General features: G+C 46.7%; 1 protein-coding gene across 8 annotated transcripts in view; it reads right to left on the bottom strand.

The window, feature by feature from the left end:
• The window catches only part of PPFIBP2 (PPFIA binding protein 2), a 161060-nt gene that overhangs the window by 76872 nt on the left and 57214 nt on the right, over positions 1–26974 (bottom strand). The window contains exon 1 of one of the 8 annotated variants that reach the window (XM_065944482.1): positions 13925–14441. The exons of 6 other annotated variants lie outside the window; for them this stretch is intronic. Coding sequence is in view for 1 of the 2 variants with exons in the window: in XM_065944481.1 (XP_065800553.1) it covers positions 13231–13278 (48 nt within the window). In the remaining variant the exon portion in view is untranslated. Of the gene's footprint in view, positions 1–13230; positions 13478–13924; positions 14442–26974 lie in introns of those variants that run through there. One more of the 8 variants, XM_065944481.1, reaches the window with a different exon arrangement.

Below are 26974 nucleotides of genomic sequence, written 5' to 3'. Positions count from 1 at the left end.
AAGTATAATATTTAAAAATGCTCTATGAACCTAAATATTCATTAATAGAGGAAAGGATTTTTAAAAAAAACTATGGTTCACCAATATTATGTACAACTTGTAGCATCTTAACATATGAGGCAAGTATTTAAGAACCATCCTACAAATAAAAGACATACTGGATAGTGAAAGCAGCAAGATTAAAAGAACCATACAGTGTGATACTGAAAAAATACTATCCAGGGACTTCCCTGGTGGTCCAGTGGCTGAAACTCTGCGCTCCCAATGCAGGGGGCCCAGGTTCGATCTCTGGGCAGGGAATTAGAACCCACCTGCTGCAACTATGACCAGGCACAGCCAAATAAAATAAATACTAAAGAAAAATTACTATCCAGTTCCATAAGTATTGATAAATGTATGAAAACAAATCAAGTGTCTGGAAGGTTACAGAACAACCTTTAACAGTGCTCTCTTCTGGGGCAATTTCTGGGCTATGAATAACTGGGACTGGGAGGTTTGGTCAAGATTGGTTTTTACTTTAACCACAATATTTGAGCTTTTTACAAAAATATATTTACTCGAGTAATTAAAATACATTTCAAAGGCTAGAAGCACTGTTTGAGAAATTAGAAGAGTAGTTCTAGGAACTTTTTTCCTCCCCTACAGACTTGAGTGGCTTCCCAGGTGGCAGAGTGGTAAAGAACCCACCTGCCAATGCAAGAGACCTAAGAACCACAGGTTTATTCCCTGGGTCAGGAAGGTCTCCTGAAGGAGGAAATGGCAACCCACTCCACTATTCTTGCCTGGAGAATCCCATGGTCAGAGGAGCCCATAGGGTCTCAGAGTTGGACTCGACTGAAGCGACTGAGCACACACAGAGCAGACTTGAGGGGCATGTCCTCTGCCGGCAGTCTGCACGTGCAACTGCTGCTCATGGCAGAAAGTTCCCTCCCTCAACCCAAGTCACCATTCTAGAGGAACAGGGCATCTTCCTCTCAAAGAGTGTGCAAAAGTCACTACTCTTCTCCAGCAAGTTTTTAAAAGGTATTAAACAGCAGTGAGACAATGTCCCAGACAGAAGTCTGCTGTATTATCATGCTTTGCTTTTGGTGAAGTTCAGAGTTCTGTGTTTTCTCTTCTACATAAGGTTGACAGCTCTCAGGAAAACTGCACACAAGCCTTAACCGGGCACAGACCAGGATAAAATACCACTTCTACTTGAAGAACCTGGAAAGCATCAGAAAACAAGGCCAAGAAGATTATTTTGGAATCATCTTGTTGAATGCCAACATTCATTAGCCAAAGGTGTGGATTTGAGCTTTAGTGAATAAAATGCATTCTGTCTTCCAAAAATTGAGCAAAAAGTTCAGTCACTTGTTGGCATCATTCTTGGATTATAAAATGTCAGTATCACCAGAGCATTAAAAAGCCAGATGGTTATGAAAATTATTGAAAAACAATTAAAAAGACAGAGTTGGAACACAGCTCTGTTTTGCCCCACTTTAAGAAGAGCTTGCTTTGTCAGAGGATACTCCTGCTTCCTTAATTCTAACAGTGGCATTGCGGTAGAAGGTTTGGATCAATACTGAGATCATCAACTGGATCCCTGAGTGATTCCAAGGTTTGGGAGTCTCTGAAAAGTCTGGTCCACATTCTCTATTAGGTAAATCAGTGGTGGAGTGGTTGCCCAGCTCTCCGTGCATGAAGTCAGAAAGAGAGAACCATGTCAACATTTCACTGAGAAGGAGAAAGTCACACTGAATTCTGAAGGAATCTAATAGAAAATGCTAAGTTTCTATTCCTCCCCACCTGGGACAGCAAGTGATCTAAAGAGAGTTCTGTATAGTTCTACTCTATTAAGGATGCTCATTCCATTGATGAATATAATTTTTTTTAAAAAAGAGGTCATTTTTCAACTCATTGTTAGTCCCTAGGCTGGATCTATACAATGAAATTCTGATGTACTAAGGTGTAATACACATATATTTGATCAAATCTTCTCCTCTTTTGATGGCTATTTCTACAAATATGACAGAGGGGAAAACTGAATCTTCTCATCCAAACTTTCTATGATCAGAGCTATTCTTAAAACTACAATTCATGTTAGTTACCTGATATAATATTTTGTGGGACCAAGAGATATCGTGAAGGCAAGGGATCTGTGTACACTATGGAAGTGAAGAGGCAACTACAGATTGCCACTGCCATGTTCTCTTGCATCTCTTACTGAAGGATGCCAAAGTGAAGTATATACCCTCTCTTATATCACAGAAATGAATCAGCACGGGGTGTTCTTATGTGTATATTGTCAATAACACAGAAACTTTAGCCAAGACTATTGAAGCCAAGCCACCTTTGCTTCTATCAAAGCTTTGCTATCAAGTATTTCCCAGGCCTTGAGAGTGACATTGATGAGTCCTCAGGAACAGAGACAATACAGCATCTTGACTCCTACAGGCTGTGGCTCTCTTTCTAGAAGACCCAACATACTATTGATGGTGGGACTGAGCAGGCCTAATGTACAGCTCCAGCAGTCTACAGCCTAGAGTGGGGTTATGTTCTAAGCCATCTCTGAATGAAAGAGAGAGACTTCATAATGAGGGAGCAGGCATGCAGGGTGATCTATGGTTGGTGGTCATGGAGTTGAGCATGTTAGCTAATCAGCCTCAGTCATTAGGAGAGAAGTGGGAGGGTGGAGAGAGGACTGTATGGGCCCAGGACACATAGGACTGACCACCAAGATTCCAGCATGAACAGAGTCTCTATAGAAAGGGCATTTGGGGCTACACAAAGCTTAATCTGAGTCCTGCCTCCTACCTCTTCCATGGGTCAGTGAATAAGGGGTTTACCCTTAGTTAAGTTCCTCACGCATCAAGAGCTGGATGCTAGCAGACTTGAGAAATAATGGGTTTTCCATATCTTGGGGGTATTTCATTTTTATTAGGGGTGAGTTATCAGAGGATATTTAAGATGCCCCCCCAAACCTGCATCATTAGTTGTACAAAAACAAAACCCTCAGTTTCCCTCTTGCTTTCTTGCTGAGAGAAAGCAACAGGCTGGGATCATTACCTTTGCTGTAACTATTTGGCACAGGTGAGGGCTACCATCTTCTTGGAGATTTTCTCACCCCTCCCAGCCTCTGATGCGGAGCTTGGATGGTTGAATCCTTCCTCTGAATTTTTAAACTGAGAAACAGAAAATGGTAGCAGTTGTGCTAGAAGGTTCTAGACCACTAGAGGTGGTCAGTGGCCATGCCTTCTGAGGTTGCCAGCGGAGGAAGTTGGTTTGTGACAGGAGTCAGCTAGGAAGCCAGCATTCATGGAAACACAAATGAAAGCCAAGAAAGAGATTGGTGGCATTCTCACCCTGGTTCTTGCTGTCCAAAGACAATGATATAACCCTGTGCTTCCTGTTGGTCCCCTGTTGGCCTGTAGTGACTCAAACCAAGTTCCAGTTACAGGCAACCAAAGTCCTGGCTAAAGCATTTGTCTCAGATGGTGATCAGTCCAGTAAGTGAAATTTACTCCTGTGGAAACACACTTACTAGAGAGCATTCCTGCTATTTGGACACAGTACTGAGTTACAAAGGGATCCTGCCTACTGTTTCCTGAATTGCTTGAACTGGCAATTGTTAAGGAAGAATTGTCAGTGCGGAGCCAACTATAGCTAACACCAGGATTATCATCAAGGGCTAACAGGGATCTGCCCTGTGGCACAGGGCGTGTCTGTGTGGGATGCATGGGGAGGAAAGAGGCACCCACTCTCCTTCACGTGTGAGACAGGTGACTTTATCCACTACCTGCTTGCCTCCATTCTTACCTCTCCAGTAGAGCAAGAAGGTTAAGAAGGGAATAATACAAGATGCATTAGGCCCATGGGCATCAACTAGATGTGTGTGGAGGAGAGATAAAACAAAGAAAAATAGGTCAAACACAACAAAAATGAACAGGAATCTACAGTAGGGCTAAAAGACATAGGGTGGATGGGAAATGAATAAATGAAGGGCAGTAAGAACACAAAAACAGGGACTTTCTTGGTGGCCCAGTGGTTAAGAATCAGCCTTCCAATGCAGGGGACATGGGTTCGATCCCTGGTTGGGAAACTCAGATCCCACGTGCTGTGGAGCAACTACTAAGCCTGAATACTGCAGAACCCATGTGTCACAACTAGAAAAGCCCACGCACCACCACAAAGACCCAACACAGCCAAAAAAAGAACATACAATACCTAACAACATGTTTGAGAAGTTATGTTGAAAGAATAACCTGCCCTACATAGCTGTACAAATGCCAGGTCTGAAAGCTGCAGCTTCCCTGCTCCCCCGATGTGCTCATCTGGACTTCAAGGCAGGGGAGTCCCTGGGGAGACTGTTGGGACGGGGCTTCCCTATCCATGTACAGAATTCCGACAGCCTCCTCCTCCAAAAGGCAGGACCTCCTGAGCAGAATGGCAGCTGGGAATAATCAGGAGGCGGGGCTGCACTAACCATGCACAAGCTCAGGTAGGTCACCTCATCTCAAGCTTAAATAGAGGAAGTCATACCTCACAGAGGGACAGAGAGGGTCAGTTGGGTCATTAAACACAAAGACGTGTGGGAATAAATGTGCAGTGCTCTTTTGAGCAAGATGCTCTAATGCTTCCTCTGTGTAATATAAACAGTTTTTGAATGATCGTGGAAATATGGAACTCATTTAAATGGCTTTGTTTAAGCTAAAAGACCAAAACGTAGTTAGACACAGCTCATCCCTTGCACTGACGGCTTTAATTAACTAATTCTTTTTGCACAAGAGAACAAAAAAGGGCAACATTTCCCATAGACACCTATGAAGTATCTAAAGATCTGAACAAACAACCCAAGGGAACAATAACCCAAATGCTTTGGGGCTGGAAAGAAACAAAGTGCCTAAGGAACAACATAGAACCCACTGTTAGCTAAGAGCTCTGGAATCATGCCTGCGGTGCCAACAGCTGAGAACCTGTGCCAACAGCTGAGAACCTGTTCTTTCCATTATCCCTGAAAACGTGCCCACGTTCAGAGTCATATCTACATGGCCACAGTCTTTCTTTTCTATGAGCATCCTACTACCGTAAGTCCTCGGTGCTATATACATGCTTACGATCACCACAAAGAGAATTTCAATAGCTAATAATGACCGATCATAAACACCTAAATTTTTTTTCTGTTCCAATCTGAAACTCAGGTCAATTAGTTAAACATGAGTTTTCCAGCTGAACCTCCACCCAAGCCCCTGGCAGCCTCCTCAGAGTCATCACCCTCTGACTCTAGTGGCCAGTCAGATTCCCCAATGCTTGTTCACTCTTGGCCTGGTCCCTCCATTGTACTGAGTAGCTTGGCCAAGGGATGGCCATATTAGGTCTCTGCAGAGTTCTGGAGGGGGTGAGTGCCACAGATGCAGGCCATGAGGAATCCCCAGAAGTCTGACTCTTTCACAGGCTGGCTGGCCTCTGCCGGGAGGGTGTGCCTTCCTCCTGTGCTCTGGTACATTCTCAGGGGTGTGGAGTGAGGGCAGTTCTGCAGCATTCCTTTGGGGGCATGTCCTAGGGGACCTCCTGTCAGCATGGCACCTCACTGAATATGAGGAAAGAGCTGGTTCCAGAACAGTCAGGTGGGGTGGAGGAGAGGTCGCATGGGGGTATCATTTGGTATGCAGGCATGGAGTGTGGGAAAAGCCTAAAGCAGTCAGCTCCCCAGTGAGACAGCTCCAGTCATGTTTCCAGGCTGCCTAGTCAAGGGGATCATATCAAATCCAGAAAACCATCTCAAGGGAGCCATGGCTGCCAGGCCCAGGGAGATGTCAAAGTCACTAAGGCTATACATCAAGCTTAGGACCACCACTCACATATCAAGCTTTTTAGAAACTTGGAAAGTGTAGACCTTAAAAAATAAGGGTGAGGGGGCTTCCCTTGTCCAGTGGATAATAATCTGCCTTGCAACGCATGGGACATTGGTTCAATCCTTGGTCTGGGCACCCAAGAGCCCGTGCTCTGCAACGAGAGAAGCCACCGCAATGAGAAGCCCGAATACCTCAACTAGAGAGTAGCTCTCGCTCACCTCAACTAGAGAGAGCCCATGTGTGCAGCAACGAAGACCCAGTGCAGCCAAAAATAAATTAAAAAATAATACAATTACACATTAAAAAGGGGGAAACCAAAAAATTTAAAAATAAAAACTAGCTCATAAAAGCTACAGTTCCTATTACATGGTTCAGGTGTAACAGGCAAGGAAGCCAAATGGAATGAGTGCAGGCAGGTGCTTGTAAAAAGGAAAACCTCTCCTCAATATTTTGATTAAGGAGTTTAAGGGCCTTCTGGGAGTTATTATAAAACCACTTTTTCTAGATAAGGAACAGCTAAGCCAATCCACTATCTTCGGCACAGAGCTTCTTTGAAATGCAGTGTGAACAGAGCACAATCAAATCCTTAGCTACCAGGAGTCCAACAAGAGATCTTATCCTGACTTTGACCTCCTTATGCCCTTGGTTGCAATTTTGTAAGAGGTGACTGAGGGTTGCTGGTGGGGTCGTCACTATCAAATATTTCACCATTAGGGAAGAGCAAAGCAAAATTCACAAACAGCAAATTAAATACAGGGTCAACCAATGTTTATGCAATCATGTTTCATTCATTTATCTATTCAGTGACTCAAATATTCCTGAACACTTATGAGGTGCCACGCTCTGTGCTAGGCAGTCCCTGCCTAAAAAAAGCTCTGTAGTTGTACAGTTAGATGTGATAAGCCAGCAGCAGGGGCACAGGGGACAGGGGATGGACGAAATGATGATACCTTCAAGGGAGTGAAGAGACTTTATAGTGGAGTCCTCACTTGAAAGACTGTCTTGAAAACAATGAAGGAATTCCCCCAGGAGAAGAGAGGACAGCACCTTTGGAAAGAGTCTTCCTGATAGAGCTAGGCTATTCAGGAAACCATGCCAATCGCCACCCTTCAGCTACTCTGGTCTCCCAGAACTAACACAGAAAACAAAGGATGTCTTGAAGACTATCTGTAAGCTTTCCAATCAAGGAGCTGGTGTGATGTGCATGAAGGCTTGTAACTGATCATCCTGGAAAGTAGAATGAGAAGAGAGAGGAATGCATGTGATTAACCAAGATCTTGCTCCAAAATAGCAGCCTTGCATGAGCTTAGTCTCTGCTAATTCTCTTGATCACGTGGCTGGATGCATAAGGAACCTACAGCACTTGACTGTAGAAGTGGTATTTATAAGTGTGCTGGTATCTTGCAAAGGGGTTATATTAAAACCAGGAGCAGAATAAAAACAGGAGCCTCTTTGGGTAGCGCTCTTTCCTCATCTTGCCAACTCCAAACCTAATTCATGATTATTAAAAACACCTGTCAGACGGACAGCATCAGGTGTCAGGGTTGGGGATAGCAGGGGCACTGTGACTTTTAATGATTCACTTGGAATCATTAGAAGTAAACTGCCTGATGTTTCTTGGCCCTTCAGATAGAAGGTTCAGACAATCCAAGAATCAAACAGGCATGAAAGATCCATAGGTGGAAAATATGGGAGTAGGTAAAGGCCAAAATAAGGGGCTGGTCCTTTGGTCACAAGAATTTTTTAGCCCTACAAGATGCCCAAATGGGAATGAATTCTGGGGAAAATGGATGAGAAATGTTGTCTGGGAACTAGAGGTGATAAGAACATTACAGAAGGACTTTGAAAGCTTTCTTAGGGACAAAGCCAGTGTGAAGTGGGCTTGGGGGTAAGTAACCAGGAAGGAGTGCAGATGGTGAGTTTTTAGCCTGCTTTCGATTTCAAGATTCCTGATAGTGAAAGGAATGTAAGTCCTATTAGGCAGCAGAGAGAGAAGAACATAGTCAGTTTTGTTTTTCTCTAAGAATTACAGAGGCATTTTCTGCAAAGGACAAGGGACAAGTAGGCAGGGCAGAGTAAATAAACAGAAGAAACAATCAGAGAACAGAGGATGTGGAACGGCTTTGGGTCAGGAGGACAGGATACTGGGATAGCCTTGGCAGAGAGAAGGGACTCTTGACCCGTGAAATCAAAGGAAGCTAAAAAATAATGGTTGTGAACACTTACATTTTGTGGTGAAGGGGAAGGAAGATGAGACACTCATCTATATGGCTAATTTCTTAGTAGGTGGTGACATCAAGTGAGAGGGGGTCAAGGTAGGGGACTGATGGAAAAGTATGAAAGAGCTGATACAGGGATGAGGTGGACGGAGAATGCAGGAAGGAGCCAAGTGATACCCCCCACCCAGCCACCACGTGCTGTTGTCAGCTCACAGAACTACCAGTGGCTGCACTGCTCTGGAGAACCTGCAAGCTACTCAGCAAATGACGCTGGTATGATGCCACTTTACACCCAGCTGGGAAAGAGGCATGAGGGCCTCTTCAAACAGCTGATACACAGGAGTCACAGGTGCTGGTGGTCAGAGATGGCAGAATTTGAGCTCCTAAATTATATTGGGGAATATAATGGGTGGGTATGCTGGTTGCATTGGCTAAAAATGGGATGTACCCTTGGGAAACTGGGGACAGCTAGAACAGGGGACATGCCTTTCCCTGGAGGAAGGCATGGCAATCCACTCCAGTAGTCATGCCTGAGAATCCCCATGGACAGAGGAACCTGGAGGGCTACAGTCCATGGGGTCACAAAGAGTTGGACATGACTGAAGGACTAAGCACAGCACAGGAGAACTTTTGGGTAGCCATACCCACTGTCACCCTCCTTCTGGTCTGAAAATACGTCTCTGTCCAGAATCAAGGCTGGGCACATGACTCTGGAATAACCAGAAGTTGTCAGTTGTGGCCAAGGTGATCATCATCATAATACCTATGAAGCATTTTCTAAGCACTTTACAGACATTGAACTACTTATCCATATTTTACAAACAAAAGAGCTGAATATTAGGGAGATTAATCAATTGTCCAAGGTCACACAGAGCTGAGATATGAACCCAAGGAGTTGGACGCAGGGATCTGTGCTCTTAGCCAGTAGGAGCAGCTGTCACAGAAGTCGCTACTTCAACTTCACTGCAATCTGACTTGAGAGCAAGACAAGTCAATGTCTGGAGCCAGGATGTCTTCCCAGCTCTTCTGGCCCAAGTGGCCAGGCTACCAGATCAACCATTTGAGCACCAGATGACACATAAAAAAGTCTTATGTTAACAGTCTGACCTCATTCCACATTCTACTACAGAACCCAAGCCAATTGCATGGAGGAGTCATGGTGATTCCATTTTTGACTTTTTTTTTGGGAGGGGGGGTGGTGGTGGACAGGGTTGTGACTTTAGTTTGGAATTCAGTTTCAACAGATTTCTAGAAACCAGCAGCAGTGTGAAGATGTTGACAAGTGCTGGGGTTTCTGTTCCTGGTAAAAAGCTCCTGCTCAGGGGGCAATGGGTGAACCCCACAGACCCTGCCTGTAGCTATTTTAAGAGGCTCTTTCAGGACTATGTGGGTTAGAGCCACTGATCTCAAAGCAGGGCAGGTGTGAACTGTTTGCGAGTCAGTCAGGAAGCAGACAGCTGAACAGCAGAGGCCCTCTGGATGCTCGTGGCAGATTACCTTATCCCAGGGCTCTGCCTGTTGGGGAAGGAGCTGGAGGCCCAGCCCTGGTCAGCCTTCTCTCAGTAGCCACCGGGGCCTCCAGCTACTCACAGTGGGCCAGGTCCCAGCTGTATCCCATAGGGCTTTGGTTTGAGACTTTGACCTAGAATGTGGAAAGGGGCCCTAAGTAGAAGGGATGATGGCCTAAGATGCACTCCGAGGAGAGAAGCAAACATCCCACCTGCTCAAGATCTCCCTTCCCAGTTATGGCCAGTAGCAGTTAACTTTTATTGAATGTTCCCTTGTGCATGGTACTCTGCTAAGCTTTTGACATGCATTATCTTACTTGATCCTCATAAAACCTGTATGTGGCAGGCACTTTTATCTTCCTTATTTTATAGATGGAGAAATCCAAGATTTGAGGTAATCTGCCTAAAATCACACAGCAAAGCCAAGAGCCCAACCTAGGCTTTACTGCAAACTGCATGTTCTTAACTAAAACAATATGCAGTATCCCATCCCCTAAAGGCCACAAGACAATGTCTCTTTTCTCACAAATGCTTTCCTCTATCTCAGTGCATTCTTGGCCATAAACATCTCCCTTATAGCTTCCAAATTCAAAGACTGTCTTGCTCCGAGGCATTACCCTCTTGGACTGGTACAAGAGCAAGTGTTCCTACGCTCCTACCAGGTCACACCTCATCCAGGTACCTATTCTGCTGCAACCACCCCCTCTGCATGGGAACATGAGAGAGAGAGTGTGTTTCCACCTTCAAAAACCTGGGCTAAGGACTTCCCTGATGGTGCAGTGAATAGGAAATCCACCGGCCAATGCAGGGGATGCAGGTTCAATCCCTGGTCTGGGAAGATTCCACGTGCCACAAAGCAAGTAAGCTGCGTGCCACAACTACTGATGCCTGCACGCCTAGAGCCTGTGCTCCACAAGAGAAGCCCGAGAACCACAAGAAGAGTAGCCCCTACTCACTGCAACTAGAGAAAGCCCAGGCAACAACAACAAAAAAGCAATGAAGACCCAGTGCAGCCAAATGGGAAAAGAAAACAAAACCTGGGCTAAGAGAAACCTGCTCTCTAAGCCACTGAGACTTAAGCACGTGAGAAGCGGTGGGTGAGCCAGGCAAATGGAAAGTACTAGAGACTCGGGCTGGAGTCCACCAGGTGCAGAACAGGGATGAGGTCAGCAAAGGACAGAGAAGGCAGGGAGTGCACCTGGGAGCTCGTGAGAGTAGATATAAAAGGTGAAACTGAAAGGTAAGTTGAGGCCGGGTTAAAAAAAAAAAAGTCTTAAAGTCCACCAGGCAGAAAACTGAGCTTTCTCATTCAGACTAAGGGCAAGTCCTGGACTTATGATTGGGGTCACAGGATGGAGAGGAATTTTTTTTTTTTTTTTTTTTTTAAAGGGGATTTTAAAAAGAAGAATCTGACAGTAGTGTTTCAGGTAGAAAATAGGAAAGATACCAATTATACTGCCTATGACATATCTAATATTTTGTGTTTTTTTTAATGCTCCTTAAAACTAGAAGAAAAATATGTTTTGCTATGAGTCACCTATGGGGGAGGGTCTGACGTCTCCTCACCTAGCACTTCTCTTCCTTCCATAGGAGCCAGAGCTGCCAACCTGGGCCTCAGGACAGAAAGGGCCTTCTTACATTGCCTCACATGCAGGATTCATTTCTCTGCAGACAGAACTTCTGCACAAGGTACAACATCTATCCCAGCAGCTGGGACATGGCATGATCCCAAGCCCGTCATAGCTGGAAGAACTCCTGGTTAAAGAACTTCAGTTGGATACAGGACAATAAAGACGAAGTGATGGGAAGGGCACCTCCTATCTCCTCCAAAACCTCTTCACTGAGGTTTTTACAATTGTGAATCTTTGCAAAAATGTCTGGTCACCTCAGCACACTCTTTGGTGTGCTGCAATGACCCCATTCCAAAGCTGGACAGGGGCTGAGTACAAACAGGATTCCTGCTGGGTTCTAAACCCATCATTTTCTACATACTTGGTTGAAGAAATGAGGGTAGAGAACCGAACTGGGAGACAGAGAACAGGGTTGAAATTCAGGCTGCGCCACTAATGAGGTTCTTAGCCTCTTGGGCTTTTTTAAATGAGGGGTTTGTACTAGTCGATCCCAACAAACCCTTGAGCTAATTTGGTTCATTTGCCTCGCTTTTTGCAGCACAGCTTACCATACACCACATCATAGCTAGAGTAATTTTCTTAAAATACAAATTAGATCCCTCATCGTATCTCATGCCACTTCCAAGCAGCAAGTCTCCCATTATACAAACCATGACCCCACAACCCTGCCTGCCGTCCTCCCCGTCCTGTGTGCTCCGGGACCCGCCCATGTCTCCCCTCCATCATTGAGTTCAGACGTGTGTTCTTTACCGTTTTTCACCGGACTCACTCCAACTTCTCCTTCACTTTTCAATGAAGAGTTACTTCCACAAAGAGGGTCCTGACCACTCCTTCTCAGTCAGTAACAGTCCCTTGGGATGGCCACTTAACAGTTCCTCTTTTTGGCTATATCTATCAATTTGTAAATTTCAGGCTTATTTCCTGGGGACTGTTTAACTGCCATCTCCCAAGCACTGTATGGAAGATCCACAAGAGCAGAGAATGGTTCTACTTTTTTGCTCATGATTGGACACCCAGTACAGAACTGGGTAAGTATTTGCTGAGTGAGAGGTGCAGAGGATGCCCACAGAAGCCAGCAGGCCTAGTGTTGGGGTGTGGGGGTCAGGGACCTTCCAAGCCGGGCACTTTGTGTCCCTTCTGTTCTTCTACAATGTCAGATCTCTTATCTGTCAGCTGCTTTTGCCCTTCCTGCTTCTGGAAACATCCTGCCTCCATGTGAAAATTAATGGATACCCATCTTTGCCAGTTTAGTTGCTGTTAAGTCGCTAAGTTGTACCCGACACTTTTGCGGCCCTATGGACTGTAGCCCACATCAGGCTCCTCTGTCCATGTGGTCTCCAGGCAAGGATACTGGAGTGGGCTGCCATTGCCAGTTCAGAGATGGTGACCAAAAAATGCAAGAGCATGGTCTCTGTGAACGTGGATGCGACTCCAGCCCCCGATATTCGCCCAGTCACTCACCCCACAGACTCAAGCTCACCCCCTAAAGAGTAGACAGGAGCAACTTGAAACCCAAACCCTTGGCCTGTGGAAAACATGCAGAACTCCCGAGGGCCTCCCCCGGAAACGCGGCAGCTCTTTCGGCTGACAGCTGACTAATCTCCATGCCGGATAACTTCCGAGCAGGGGAGAAGCCTGGTAACTTGTGAACCCTGTGCGGTTGAAAGGCAGTGGCTTCCTCTCCGAGTCCTCACACCAAAAAGCAGTGAATGCCTTTCTCTGGTCACGGTGTTTGGACCCTCCAACTGTTCAAGTGCCAGAGTCAAAAATAAGGAACTTTCCTCACTTCATTGTTGCCTTTCTGCACAGAGGCTCATTCACTAGAATGTCAGAGGAGAAACAAAGACAGCTGACTCTTTTCTCCCCTAGTGTCTATAATTAGATTCTCATGGAGAACTTGGCGGCAACAGGGCTTCGCTGGACAAACACCTCCCCCCTCAATACACACGCGCGCACACACACACACACACACACACACACAGTGTCTCTCTCCTCACTCATCTCGACGGAGACCCACACAAAGCAGTCAGTCACTTACCCGCTTCAGCCACGCGAAATGCTTGTAAACATCAATGTCCCCATCCATGCTGGGCACCCATGTCAGCAGTTAGATTCCTTGGTTGAAAAAGCCCTCTTTCTGGCCAGATACCAAACTCTCTCCTCTTTCTTGCCTCTGCCCCCTCCCCCTCAGGAACGTCAAGCCGTGTTCAGATTTCCCCACGTCCCTGGCCTGCGTCCTTCAGCCTTGCCCTGAGAGGTTTCAGAGACACAGCAGCTCAGACCAGACTGTGCTGCTCCCGTATCCGCCCCCACAGACGCACACAGGCACCAGCTCTGGGACGCAGAGCCTGCAGAGTGAGGGAACCTAGCAAAAGGTGGGGGAGAAAGACAGACTTGGACAAGAGTTGTAAACACACACACACACACACACACACACACACACACACACACACACACACGGGAACATTCTTTTTGGTGATAATACCAGAGGCTGCCAGAGGGAAACAGTCCTGAAGAAAATTCCTCGTCTGGCTTCCCCCTTCTGGAGTGGCTGGAACTCATTAGGGAGAGACCCCGGTTTCCTGTCTCTGCTCCATTCTGCATTTACCCAGAGGCTCCCAGCTGCTCTTGGTTTATCTGGGACTGGGGAGAGGACTAAAAATAAGCGCAGCTCTTGGAGGACTGCTGGTTCCCACACACAGCCTGACCCCCACCCAGCAGCCCACGCCTACCCCTTCTCTTCCAGGCCGGCGTCGGACTGTGCCCTGAGGGAAGCTGATCGTTTCCAAAAAAGAACAGATTCAGAACCAGCTCCAGTTCGGCTTCTTGGCCCGGCTGGGGGTTTGCCATCCTGGGCGCTGGCTGCACCACCCCGTGTTACCGCCTTGGAGAGCTCTGCAGCCAGCCATCGCTCCGGGGCTCCCTGGGGCCGCATTCTGCAGGGGGACAGGTGGGAGAGAGCGAGTCCCAGGCCTGCCTCGCTGGCGGTCCCCACCCCAGACGTGTGTCCATGGAGTGCTCCAGGTAGGAGCCCTGGGAAGGCAGTAGCCTGAAGAAACGGGAGCTGGGCCTGCTTTCCTACTGGCAGGTCCCATGCTGACTTTCCAGGGTGGTCTCCCCAGCACTCCCCACATGCTGCCTCCCTCCTCTTCACATTCCCACCTCCTTCAAGAGCGCTCTTAAAAACAGCTTTTCTCCCTTGCCCAGCCCGCAACGTGTGGCTGTTGGCTCTGACTGGTTATGAAAGCGGTCTTTGATGTGGGTGCAAGGGGAACTGTGGTTACATGCAAGGGCTCTGAGCTCCACTGCCATAAATGACTTGCAGACACTCATCTTGTGACTGCGTGGGCCTCCCCGGTGCACCGTGGGGGTCAGCAGGGAGTCTCCTGGAGCTCCCAGACGAAAAAGAAGGCATGCCGCTTATCACGGTATCTTCGCTGTCCATACCCAGAAGCAGGGCCTGAGGACAAAGCAGAAAACACGCACAGTCCCCCGCAGGCTGGCCCCGTCCACGGAGAACACAGAGGCGGCAGGAGGAGGGCTCTGGCCAGCAGCTGGCACGAGGGGGAGGAGTAGATTCCTGGAGACACACCCAGATCAGAGCCCAGAAAGAAAAAGCAGGCTCAGCGGCCCATGCCCTGAGCTCTCGAGCCTGCTTCTGGCCTCTGGCCCAGTTACAGAGTGCAGTGCGGGCCCTACTCGCCGAGGTCCCCTGATCTGGACTAGGGCAGGATGGGCTAGTCAAGATCCCTAAGGTTGCAGGGGTAGCTAGAACTTTTTATTTTTTTTTTTCTGTCTAAAAACCTGGAAAAGTCTTCATTTTGGTCAATACACACTTGCCCAGCATCCAAAGCAACTGAAACCAACTTCCCGCTCTGGGCAAATGAAGAATTTCCACGTGGCATGTAATAAAGGTATTTCTGGGGCGCTGGGGAGGAAGAAGCAAAGTTAATTTGAGGGTCTGTACGGGGAAAGTCCTGTACATCCTTGGAGAAAGACTGGTATCCTTTGGAAGGTTCCAGTGTGAGAGGAGAAAAGAGGGGTCTGGGCAGCAACATAGCTGCCTCCCACTGCCCGTGGGGGCTGGCTCCCTGGTACTCAGGCCCCTCCCCACATCACTGCCAGCCCTGTGGTACTCAACCACACCTGTTCCCACTTCAGACAGGACATGTGTCTGAGCTCTGATTCACAGCTAGCACAGTTTCTATACCTAGCAAAATTCTTAGCACACAGTAACAACTTCAATGATCTTTGAATGAAAGAATGAGGTTCAAATGGTTAAACTGGCAAGATAAGCCTGAAACTACTTGGAGGGAATGAGTTTCCCAGAGGTAAAAACGCTTGACTCAGAGAGGAGAGATAGGGTCAACTTCATCTATTAGCTCAGCTCATGTGTGATGAACTGGAGGTTGGGGGGGGGGGGGGCGGGAAAGGGGGAGAAAGGGGAAAGAGAAGAGGGAGGGGAGGAGGAAGGGAAGGGGGCAGGGAGAAGGGGAGGGAAGAAGGGAACGGGAGAAGAGGAGCCGGACAGGAGGCAGGAGGGAAAGAGAGAGGAGAGGAGGGTGGAAAGGAGGAGGGAGGAAATCCAGATAAATTGCAGCTAAATTCTTGACGTATTTTTATGGTATCCTCATGTAGCAATTCTTACCTCAGTTCTTTTTTTTCCTTTGAAACCCTAAATTTTATATTGTAATCAACTCAATCCACAAATAGCACTCAAAAGGCTGCACCCCCTCACTCAGAAGGCCACCCAGCCAGGGGCTCCTCACAGTGAGTCACAGAGGGGCTTTGGGGGATCAGACAGGCCCTTGACTATGTCCGTAAAATGTATACAAAGCACTATGAGTATGTATAAATCACTATTTCTCTGAAATAGCTTTCATCAGATCATCAAAATGATCCATGACTCCCCAAAGATTGAAAGGCTGGGTTTTATCCCACCTAAGTAGTTACTTGGAAAGGATTAGGCTGCCCTTATTAAGCAGGGTGGGGGTGGTCCCACTTCTACTGTACTGCTGTGAGGCAGAGCCTCAGGGGCTCCCTGGATCCATCACTGGAGAGAGAAGTCTTCAGGGGCCACACAGGATACACCAATAAGGTTCATTACAGTGACCCTATAGCCCTCAGAGCCTTCCCAAAAGCAACTCAAGGTCAGTGAGACTCAACTCATTACTGTCTGCAACATGAGGCAGCCAGCTGAGGGCAAAGAGCAGGCACCTGATCATTTGCAGGAGTGAAAACACACCTACGAGGTCAGAGCTGTCAGGGAACTCATCCCAGGGTCCAGCGGGGAGACCTCAGGAGAGCTGCTTATCTGGCTGGAATCCCATGTATGCCGGAATGACTGTGGATGGAGTTCTGAGATCTGCTCCTCCTGCTGGTGGCCAGGAATCAGGCACAACTATGGACCGAGAATGGTCACGAGCTAATCAGCTGACCTCTCGCCTGCATCCTGAGCTCCAGCTCAGGGCTGAGCCTTGGCCTCTGGGCCATGGTGGTAGGTGCCAAGACACCCTGATACGTCAGATACAGGCTTATGTTCTTCGACAGGCACGCTGCACCATGAGCCTACCTCTGGGGAGAGGAAGGGATGGCCTGAGGACACCGGTCCTCTGGGCTGCAAGGTCCTGCTTGTGCAACAGCATCCTGGCCCCACAGCCCAGGTGCCCACAGTGTCCAGGCATGAAGACCCATCTCCAAAATGGGTAACAGAAGGGGTGGCACACTCTGCCTATAGAGAGCCAGATGGCAAACGTTTCAGGCTTTGCGGGCCATATGGTTTCTTACAGTCGACTCTCATTTACAGCACAAAAGCAGCCACAGCTAACGTGGAAGCCAGTGAGGGTGGCTGTGTTCCAGTGACATTTTTTGTGTGTGTGTGTGAACAGTAAGATTTAAATTTTACATCATTTTCACATCACAAATTAGTCTTCTTGTGATTTCTCATCAATCACTGGAAATCACAAAAAATCATGCTTGGTTTTCAGGGAATAACAGATAGGCAGCAGGCCAAATACAGACCCTAGATTGTTGACCCCCGGGTGAGGATAATGTCTCTCTCTCTATAATGAGTCTCCAGGGACAGAGGGCACTCTTATAAAAATGCAGATTCAGGCCCAGCAGGTCGGGAATCGGACCCAAGACTGGGCATGGCTAACAGTCTCCCCAGTGATGCTCATTCTGCCAGTCTTAATGACCGTATTTGAGGAGTAAAAGGAAACTATTTTCAGAAGTCTCTTGGAGCACAGGCTACTGAGCAGTTTGCCTAAAGTACAACTCCTCCTGAGCCTTCCTACCTGCCTGAAAGGGAAGGACACCCCGCGCCGTGGCTATGGCATGCCCTCTTTGCAAGCAGAGGGTGGGCGGGTGTCTACATGTTCAGACCTCAGGTCATGCTAACCCGGCAACATCACCCACCATGTCCCCTGGGCCCGGAGCAGGAAATTGAATGGGGAAGGATTTATTTGCTCTTCCACCAGTGTTTGCACATTCTTGCTCATTTATAAACATTGGTTCTTAGGGACTGAACTAGTCTCAGTCAGGTCTGAAAGAGTCCAGATCTCCAGAATTTTAGTAAGGTACAATTACTTGGAAGAAGGCAAAAAAAAAAAAAAAAAAAAAAAAATTCCCCAAATTCAGGAAAATTAAAACTGCTAATTTCGCAATGGCTGAAGGCCCCTAGTCTGGGGTGTTATGCCAGGAAAAAAAAATATTTTCAAAATCCCCAAGGTACAGGAAAACTCTCTAGGACAGGGCCTGAAAAACACAGGTCAGGAAATGGGAAATGAGAGCCATCCTAAGTAATAGTGCACCAGTAAAAGGCACTGGGATTAAAGCTGTCTGGAGAGAGCTTCTTAGCTTTGATAATGGAAGGTCAGGTCTGTGCTCCCAGGACCAGCAGACATCCCTCTGGTCTCCTCCCCCAAGGAGAAGGGGCGGAGCACAAGCAGTGGAGGCATCCCAGGCTCACCCTTTGTCCACTGGATTCCAAGGAAAATAATTTTTTTTGCCAGCTGACTCAGGTACACTGTCCAGCAGCTTCATTAATGAGAAGAGCTTATGTCCTTTTTCAACGTGGCTGGCGGGGGATTGGGGGAAGCAGGCAGCTATTTTCTCACATAAAGCAGGTTCCTTGAGCTTTAGATTTTCCAGCATTTGTCCCTGACTCCCACCTAGTGGCTTTTTCCAGTACTGCACAGAGACAAAGGCCCTCCTCCAACCAGCACACCAGGCCAGGAGTCCATTGGGAGAGAAAAGTCTGAGCTCTCAGGTTCACACCTATGGAGAGACACACACTGGAAACTCACTCACAAAGCCTTCTTTTTTTTTTTTTTTTTTTTTAAATGAAAAATAATCACCAAATTTCCCCTTTTCTAACATCCAGAAAGCCAACATCTTCCTATAAAACTTCTGCCTGTAACTTTTCAAGATGAACATGTTTGCCATACAAATACCACATCCATCTCTTACTCCAGGCCCTGGGTGGAGGACAGAGATACAGAGAATTGCAGGGCATGAGAAACTCAACCTGATGGCTTATAATTCACAAAACAGCTTCTCCCCACCTTTTTTTTTTTTTTTTTTTTTTCTAAACTCCTCTGGCTTTTCAATGTGGTGAACAGATTTGCTCTCCTCTGTCCAGAATGAAAGACTGCAGGCCGACTCTGGCAGGAACGCAGGGCCTTTGTTTGAGGAGCTGCCATCTGTGACAAGGTGGCTGTGTGGATGGGGGACAGGGGGTGGCCGTGTGCCCTCCTGGGCCTGGTCTATTTCCTTGTTTCTGGAGAGACTGGTTAAGAAGGTAACCGAGGGCACATGATGAATATCTGATACATGGACTGACAGAGGTGAGACCCAAGATGGGGTTCACTTCCCCGGACCAGCCGGGCAGGCTCAGAGGAGGCTCCCCAGTCAGGGCATCCCATTTCACCGCTCCAGAGATGACGGCCTCGGCTGAGCCCTGACATGGAGCAGCTATACCAAGAGAGGTTCCCTAGCCTGCCTCTACTTTGCAAACTTAAAGGTCCAGATGGAGGGACTTCTCTGGTGGTCCAGGGGCTCCACATTCCCAATGCAGGGGGCCCAGGGTTCAATCCCTGGTCAGGGAACAAGATCCTGCATGCTGAAACTAAGACCCAGCACAGCTAAATAAATAAATATATTTTTAACAAAAGTCCAGACTGAGGAAGGCAGGGACTGATGGCTACCAGGGAGCTGCTCTAAAGCCCTTAACCTGCAGGACTGGAATGCGTGGCCAGATCCTACAGAGAGATCGTCAAACCAGCTTTGTTTCCAGTAGGGAAACTGAGTCCTAGAAGAGGGAAACGAGGTTCACCCACATCCACAGAGCTGGCCTTTTGGCTCATCACTCCCGCCCACACTGCCTCACCTGGTCCATTCCCTTCCGCCTGAACATGCCAAGCAGGAAAACTTCAGCCTGGCCAAGGAGAGCCTGGGTTCCCCTGGGGGGCCAGGCTTGCTCCATGAACCCTACTTCCAGAAAGTAGCACAGAATACAGTCCTTCTGGAGGGTCTCTGCAAAGCTGTTCCCTTACCTGCCCTCCCCTCTGCTGCTTCTGGGTTTACTTGCCTTTCCTCAGACTTTAGCCCCTAAAACCTTGGGTCTTCACCAAAATTCCCGTAGACTCACATCTGAACTGATTAAACAATGGGACAGTCTGGTGCCTTGTGGATAAAGAATGAGTGTACCCAGCTATTAGAGAAGCCTCCAGAGAAGCTCCATCTGGAGACTCTGCTGGCTCTGGTATCACTTGGGCATCTCCCAGGAACCAGGCTCACTGGGTCTAATCACCCCTCCCTTTCTCACTCAGTTCAGTTCAGTTGCTCAGTCATGTCTGACTCTTTGCAACCCCATGGGCTGCAGCACACAGGCTTCCCTGTCCACCACCAACTCCCAGAGTTTGCTCGAACTCATGGATATTGGGTTGGTGATGCCATCTAACCATTTTATCCTCTTTCGTCCCCTTCTCCTCCTGCCTTCAATCTTTCATAGCATCAGGGTCTTATTGGTTGACTTCTCACTAGTTGGCTGTTTCCAGACCCTTACGGGCTCCACTCTCCCTGAGGGCTTCACCCCCAGGTCACCACAAGCTTACCTGCAGGGAGGGAAAAGAGGCGGCCCCTTTTTGGAACTCAGCTCCATTCCCATCAAAGCAGAGATGCTGCAGCCTTCTGGCATGGACCTCAGCTTCATCTCCTGCCAAGTCCTGACCCTGAGCTTGGCCTGGTCTGCCAGCCATGAAAGAGGGGCTCAATCTTATACTGTCAAAGGGTGGCCTCATTGATGCTACTCTGCAGGCCAGGTTCCGTGAAGCCTGCCTGCCTTGGACTTCAGGAACCTTTCCCGTACAAAAGCCCCGTCCAAAGCTCCCTGGTGTGCCACCAACTTTAAGGATAAGCCCAGAGTTCAGACTCAGATACTAAAACTGTGCCCCACAGAGTTTATAGAAGCTAATAATAGAAATTCTTGAATTTGTCTTATAGAACAACAGATAAGGGAATAGCTTGTTAAAACTCTTTTGCTTATAAACTGCCCTCATTGATTAAGCTCACTTGGTTTCTTTCTTTCCTTCCATTTTCCTCCCTTTAATCTTTCCAGCTTCATGCAGCCCAGCTGTTTTGCAATTACTTGGAATCATTACCTGACCAGCATGAGCTGGGCAGGGGCTGGTTGGCACCACCCTAAAGCTGAGTCTGTGCAGATGTCTGAACGAATGACCTTTTCACGTCAGAGGATTGGAAAACTCCACCCTCAGGTGATGCTAAGGGTCTCCATCTCCAATATGTGGAAACATGAACCCAGATGCACCTGCACAGAACACGGATTTCCTCACAGTCACCTCTCCCCTAAGACCACCCTCAGTTCAGTTCAGTCCAGTCACTCAGTCGTGTCTGACTCTTTGCGACCCCATGAATCGCAGCACGTCAGGCCTCCCTGTCCATCACCAACTCCCAGAGTTTACTCAAAGTCATACCCATCGAGTCGGTGATGCCATCCAGCCATCTCATCCTTTGTCGTCCCCTTCTCCTCCTGCCCCCAATCCCTCCCAGCATCAGGGTCTTTTCCAATGAGTCAACTCTTCGCATGAGGTGGCCAAAGTACTGGAGTTTCAGCTTCAGCATCAGTCCTGCCAATCAACACCCAGGACTGATCTCCTTTAGGATGGACTGGTTGGATCTCCTTGCAGTCCAAGGGACTCTCAAGAGTCTTCTCCAACACTGCAGTTCAAAAGCATCAATTTTTTGGCGCTTAGCTTTCTTCACAGTCCAACTCTCACATCCACACATGACCACTGGAAAAACCATAGCCTTGACTAGATGGACCTTTGTTGGCAAAGTAATGTCTCTGCTTTTTAATATGCTATCTAGGTTGGTCATAACTTTCCTTCCAAGGAGTAAGCGTCTTTTAATTTCATGGCTGCAGTCACCATCTGCAGCGATTTTGGAGCCCAGAAAAATAAAGTCTGACACTGTTTCCACTGTCTTCCCATCTATTTGCCATGACGTGATGGGACCAGATGCCATGATCTTAGTTTTCTGAATGTTAAGCTTTAGGCCAACTTTTTCACTCTCCTCTTTCACTTTCATCAAGAGGCTTTTTAGTTCCTCTTCACTTTCTGCCATAAAGGTGGTGTCAACTGCATATCTGAGGTTATTTATATTTCTCCCAGCAATCTTGATTCCAGCTTGTGCTTCTTCCATCCCAGCGTTTCTCATGATGTACTCTGCATATAAGTTAAATAAGTAGGGTGACAATATACAGCCTTGACGTACTCCTTTTCCTATTTGGAACCAGTCTGTTGTTCCATGTCCAGTTCTAACTGTTGCTTCCTGACCTGCATACAGAATTCTCAGGAGGCACGTAAGGTGGTCTGGTATTCCCATCTCTTTCAGAATTTTCCACAGTTTATTGTGAGCCACACAGTCAAAGGCTTTGGCATAGTCAATAAAGCAGAAATAGATGTTTTTCTGGAACTCTCTTGCTTTTACGATGATCCAGCGGATGTTGGCAATTTGATCTGATTCCTCTGCCTTTTCTAAAACCAGCTTGAAGATCTGGAAGTTCACGGTTCATGTATTGCTAAAGCCTGGCTTGGAGAATTTTGAGCATTACTTTACTAGCGTGTGAGATGAGTACAATTGTGCGGTAGTTTGAGCATTCTTTGGGATTGCCTTTCTTAGGGATTGGAATGAAAACTGAACTTTTCCAGTCCTGTGGCCACTGCTGAGTTTTCCAAATTTGCTGGCATATTGAGTGCAGCACTTTCACAGCATCTTCTTTCAGGATTTGAAATAGCTCAACTGGAATTCCATCACATCGACTAGCTTTGTTTGTAGTCATGCTTTCTAAGGCCCACTTGACTTCACATTCCACCCTGCTTATCCCATAAATACCAACTCCCTCATCTTCAGTGAGGTAGATCTGAGACATATTCTCCTGTCTTCTCACTTGGTTACCTTGAGAATAAACTCTTTCTTGGCTGTAAACTATGGTACCTCAGTGTTTGACTTGCTGTGTGTCAGACAAACAAATCTGGTTGGGTAACAGTACTGTTCCTTTCCCAGGTGGCTCAGTGGTCAAGAATCCACCTGCCAATGCAGGAGATGCAAGAGATACAGGTTCAGTCCCTGGGTCAGCAAGATCCTCTGGAGGAGGAAATGGCAACCCACTCCAGTATTCTTGCCTGGAGAATTTCATGGACAGAGGAATCCATGTGGTCACAAAAAGTCAGACACAACTGAGCATGCACTTCTCCTAGAACAAAGGAATCCAGACCCTTTGTTCCCTTTATCAATAAAGCCCCCAAGGGTGTCTCCAGCATAGAGAGCCCCCCGCCACACCCTTCCAGACCTAAAGTCTACTCTTCCTCATTCTATTGGTTGCCCAGAAAGGGAGGATCCTATTTTAGGCCCCAAAGCTTTGGAGATATGCTCACAATCCAGTACCCCTGAATTCTGGGCAGTTATGTTCCACTTATATCTTTACCACAAGTCTGGTCTGTTTCTAACTATTTCCACGCCAAGGAAAGCAGCCTTGCTGCTGATGGCCACTCTGTGCCCACCTCTGCCAGCACTCAGCAGAGGAGGAACCAGCCCCACTGTAAAGAAACACAGCTGCACTCTTGGGCTCGGATCTAGGTTGTGTTAACATGGCGAAACACACCAAGAAGGTCGGAATCGTGGGCAAATACGGGACCGTTATGTGCCTCCCTCAGGAAAATGGTGAAGAAAATTGAAATCAGCCAGCACGCCAAGTATACCTGCTCCTTCTTATACACCATGGAATATTACTCAGCCATTAAAAAGAATTCATTTGAATCAGTTCTAATGAGATGGATGAAACTGGAGCCCATTATACAGAGTGAAGTAAGCCAGAAAGATAAAGACCATTACAGTATACTAACACATATATATGGGATTTAGAAAGATGGTAATGATAACCCTATATGCAAAACAGAAAAAGAGACACAGATGTACAGAACAGAATTTTGGACTCTGTGGGAGAAGGCGAGGGTGGGATGTTTTGAGAGAACAGCATCGAAACATGTATATTATCTATGGTGAAACAGATCACCAGTCAGGTTGGATGCATGAGACAAGTGCTCGGGCCTGGTGCACTGGGAAGACCCAGAGGCGTCGGGTAGAGAGGGAGGTGGGTGGGGGGATCGGGATGAGGAATACATGTAAATCCATGGCTGATTCATGTCAATGTATGACAAAAACCACCGCAATATTGTGGAGTAATTAGCCTCCAACTAATAAAAATAAATGAAAAAAAAAAAAAAAAAAGAAACACAGCTGCCCACACACAGTCTTTCTGACCCCAGTGCACTAGGACCAGAGCTCCCTCACCACTTAAGATGTAAGGGCAGGGGCCCAGGACTAGCCTGCTGTTTATTGTAACCACCATCCACTCCCCTACATCCACCATGGCCCCGTCAGCAGCCCCTGTTTCTGTGCACTACAGTCGCCATCATCTGAGTCTGAAGATCCCTGTTGCAGCTACTGATGAACAGAAGACGGCGATTCCTACCACATGATCCTCTTCCCTCTCACCACAGCTAATTATTGGTCCTGGGGTGGACACTTGACCCAAAAGCAGCTAATCCATAGCTGAGCGTAAGTGAAGATGTCTTTAATTTCTATTTCTTTTGCATTTAACATTTCTTCATATACTTGGAGGACTTAGTCCAAAAATTCTGAATTAGGTCAACGAGATTCTCTCCTTCAGGGGTCAACACACACACAGAAAACATGAACTTGTTAGTCAACAAGATGACTAACATCAAACCTAAAGGATGTGTGGCAGTCACTGTGAGCTATCTTCCTAAGGGCCATTCATTTCCCCTACTTTTTGGTTCCTCGCTGACAGAGGTTCCCCTCCACTGTGATGAGAGTGCCAGCCTCCCTTGCAGCTAGGGTATGCACATGCAAACAAATCCTGACCACTGGGACCATATGGGAAGCTGCTGGGAGGTTTCAGATAGACGTTTTCCTCACCAGTTTACAAGAAGAGGACATGTTCTACCTCTAGACACAACTGTATCTGTATGAAGGGAGGCTGCCCAGAACTGCAAGTAGCCTTCTTGCAACTTGCCCTACTTCTTAGGGCAGCAGTACCCCAACCTTTTTAGCACCAGGGACCAATTTCATGGAAGACAAGTTTTCCATGGGTGGGGGTGGGGTGAACCATTTCAGAATGATTCAAGCTCATTACCTTTATGTGCCCTTTATTTCTAACCTAATGCTGCTGCTGATCTGACAGGAAGTACTGGTCTACAGCCTGGAGGTTGGGGACCCCTGTGTTAGGGGACATGCCTGAGGAAATACCAACCCCTGAGGACGGGGAGGGAGAAAGATAAGAAAAGTCAGTGTCTTTGAGGTCATCCCAGAGCCACTGATTTAACCCTGGAACCACCCATCCCCTGGACATATATTAGTTATATATAACTAATACATGTATTATTAGTTATATGTTCATTACATATATATTAGTTATATGTTAGTAACATAACATATAACGTTAGTGACATATAAACCTCCTTACTGTTTGTATTTTATTGAGAAAGAATCCCTACTGACAGATGTCATGAGGCAGGGCTGGGTCATGCTAGGCCAGATTATGACAAGTGAGGTTTATGATGAAAGAGAACAGTGCAAACATCTAAGGGATGCACAGATACCATGAATGAGAAATGAGAAGGCACAAGCTTGGCTTCAAGCTATCTTATTAGTTCCAATTCTGAGTCACATGTGTTTTTGTGTTTGTTTTTTTTTGGTGGAGTGGGTAATAATTCACGTGAGTCTCTGTGGTTTAAGGCAGTGTTTTACAAACTTTAAAGTGAATATGAACTACCTGGAAATGGTTCAGTGGATTGGGGAGGGGAGAGGCAAAGTCTAACTTTTTTTTTTCTTTAAGACAAGCTATCAGGGGATGCCAAAGCTGCTGGTCCATAGACTACAATTTGAACAGCAATACATTCTAATTAAAAGTACCAATCGAGACTTCCTTGGTGGTCCAGTGGTTAAGAATCTGTCCACCAATGCAGGCGACAAGGGTTTGATCCCTGGTCTGGGAAGATTCCATATGCCATAGGGCAGCTAAGCCCATGCCCCACAACTACCGAGCCCAGCTCCACAAAAAGAGAAGCCACCGCAATGAGAAGACCATGCATAGCAACTAGAGAGTCGCCCCCCTCACCACAACTATAAAAAGCCCACACACGGCAACAAAGACCCAGTGCAGCCAAAAATAAATAAGTAAAATTTTTAAATAAATAAATAAAAGTACCAAGCTAAGGCAATCTAAAATTAATCTAAAGAGGAGCTGTGGGTTTGTTCACTGCCTTGAATTCTATTTCCATACAGATAAGACCTGCTATGGACTGTGTGTGCACCAGATTGTAAAATGACTTTAAATCTGGGAAAACGAAAATACACACAGGTGGTCTCTGTCCACAGTCAAAACCTTAACAACCAACCCTGGTATCTTGGAATGTTTATATGAACTTTTGACCGCCCCCCTCAAAATACACCACTCATAGGTTGCTGATGGCCATAATTACTCCAGAAGATTTATGAATGCAACAACTTTTAGAAACATCTATCCCAAGGCAAGCATTTCCCCAACTGTTGTAAACAGTCACCAAAACAGATCTGCAAATCTGAACACAAGCTGTTTTCTGGAATGGATCTTGCAAAACCAACCACCACCATGACTGCTTTTAGATCCAAAATAGTTTTTAAGGATCTCTTTTGGTAAATTATAAAAGTTAGATCCTTATTTCATACCACACACTTAAAAGACTGCAGATGAATACAAATCAAACTATAAACCTACTAGAGACAGTATACAGGTGAATATTATTTGATCTGAGGTCAATTAGGGCCTTTCTAGAAAGAAAAGAATCTCAAACAGGAAAGATTGATAAAATTACAATTCTTTTATAACAAAAAAAAAAAAAAAAACCTCACCAAAAACAACATTTATAAACAAAAGTGAGGAATAGGAATACCAAAAAGCAAAGAGCTAGTAAGAAGTCATTAAATATAAGAAAAGCACTAAAACCCAAATAGGGTCAGGGAGGCAAGAATATAGATGCTAACAGATCAGACTACAGCAGGCACAGCCAAGACACTCAAAATAATCACTGGGTTGTGCATGTGAAGAAAATATTAAAACTATTTTCTTAACCAGTCTTTTGGATCTTCTATCTGGGACTATGTTTTATAACTTACATACATTAGGACAATTCTCCATA

This window comes from Muntiacus reevesi, chromosome 9 (assembly GCF_963930625.1).
Source record: "Muntiacus reevesi chromosome 9, mMunRee1.1, whole genome shotgun sequence".
NCBI lineage: Eukaryota > Metazoa > Chordata > Mammalia > Artiodactyla > Cervidae > Muntiacus > Muntiacus reevesi.
The sequence above is the reverse complement of the archived record's forward strand: the minus strand, read 5'-3'. Positions and strand labels throughout refer to the sequence as shown.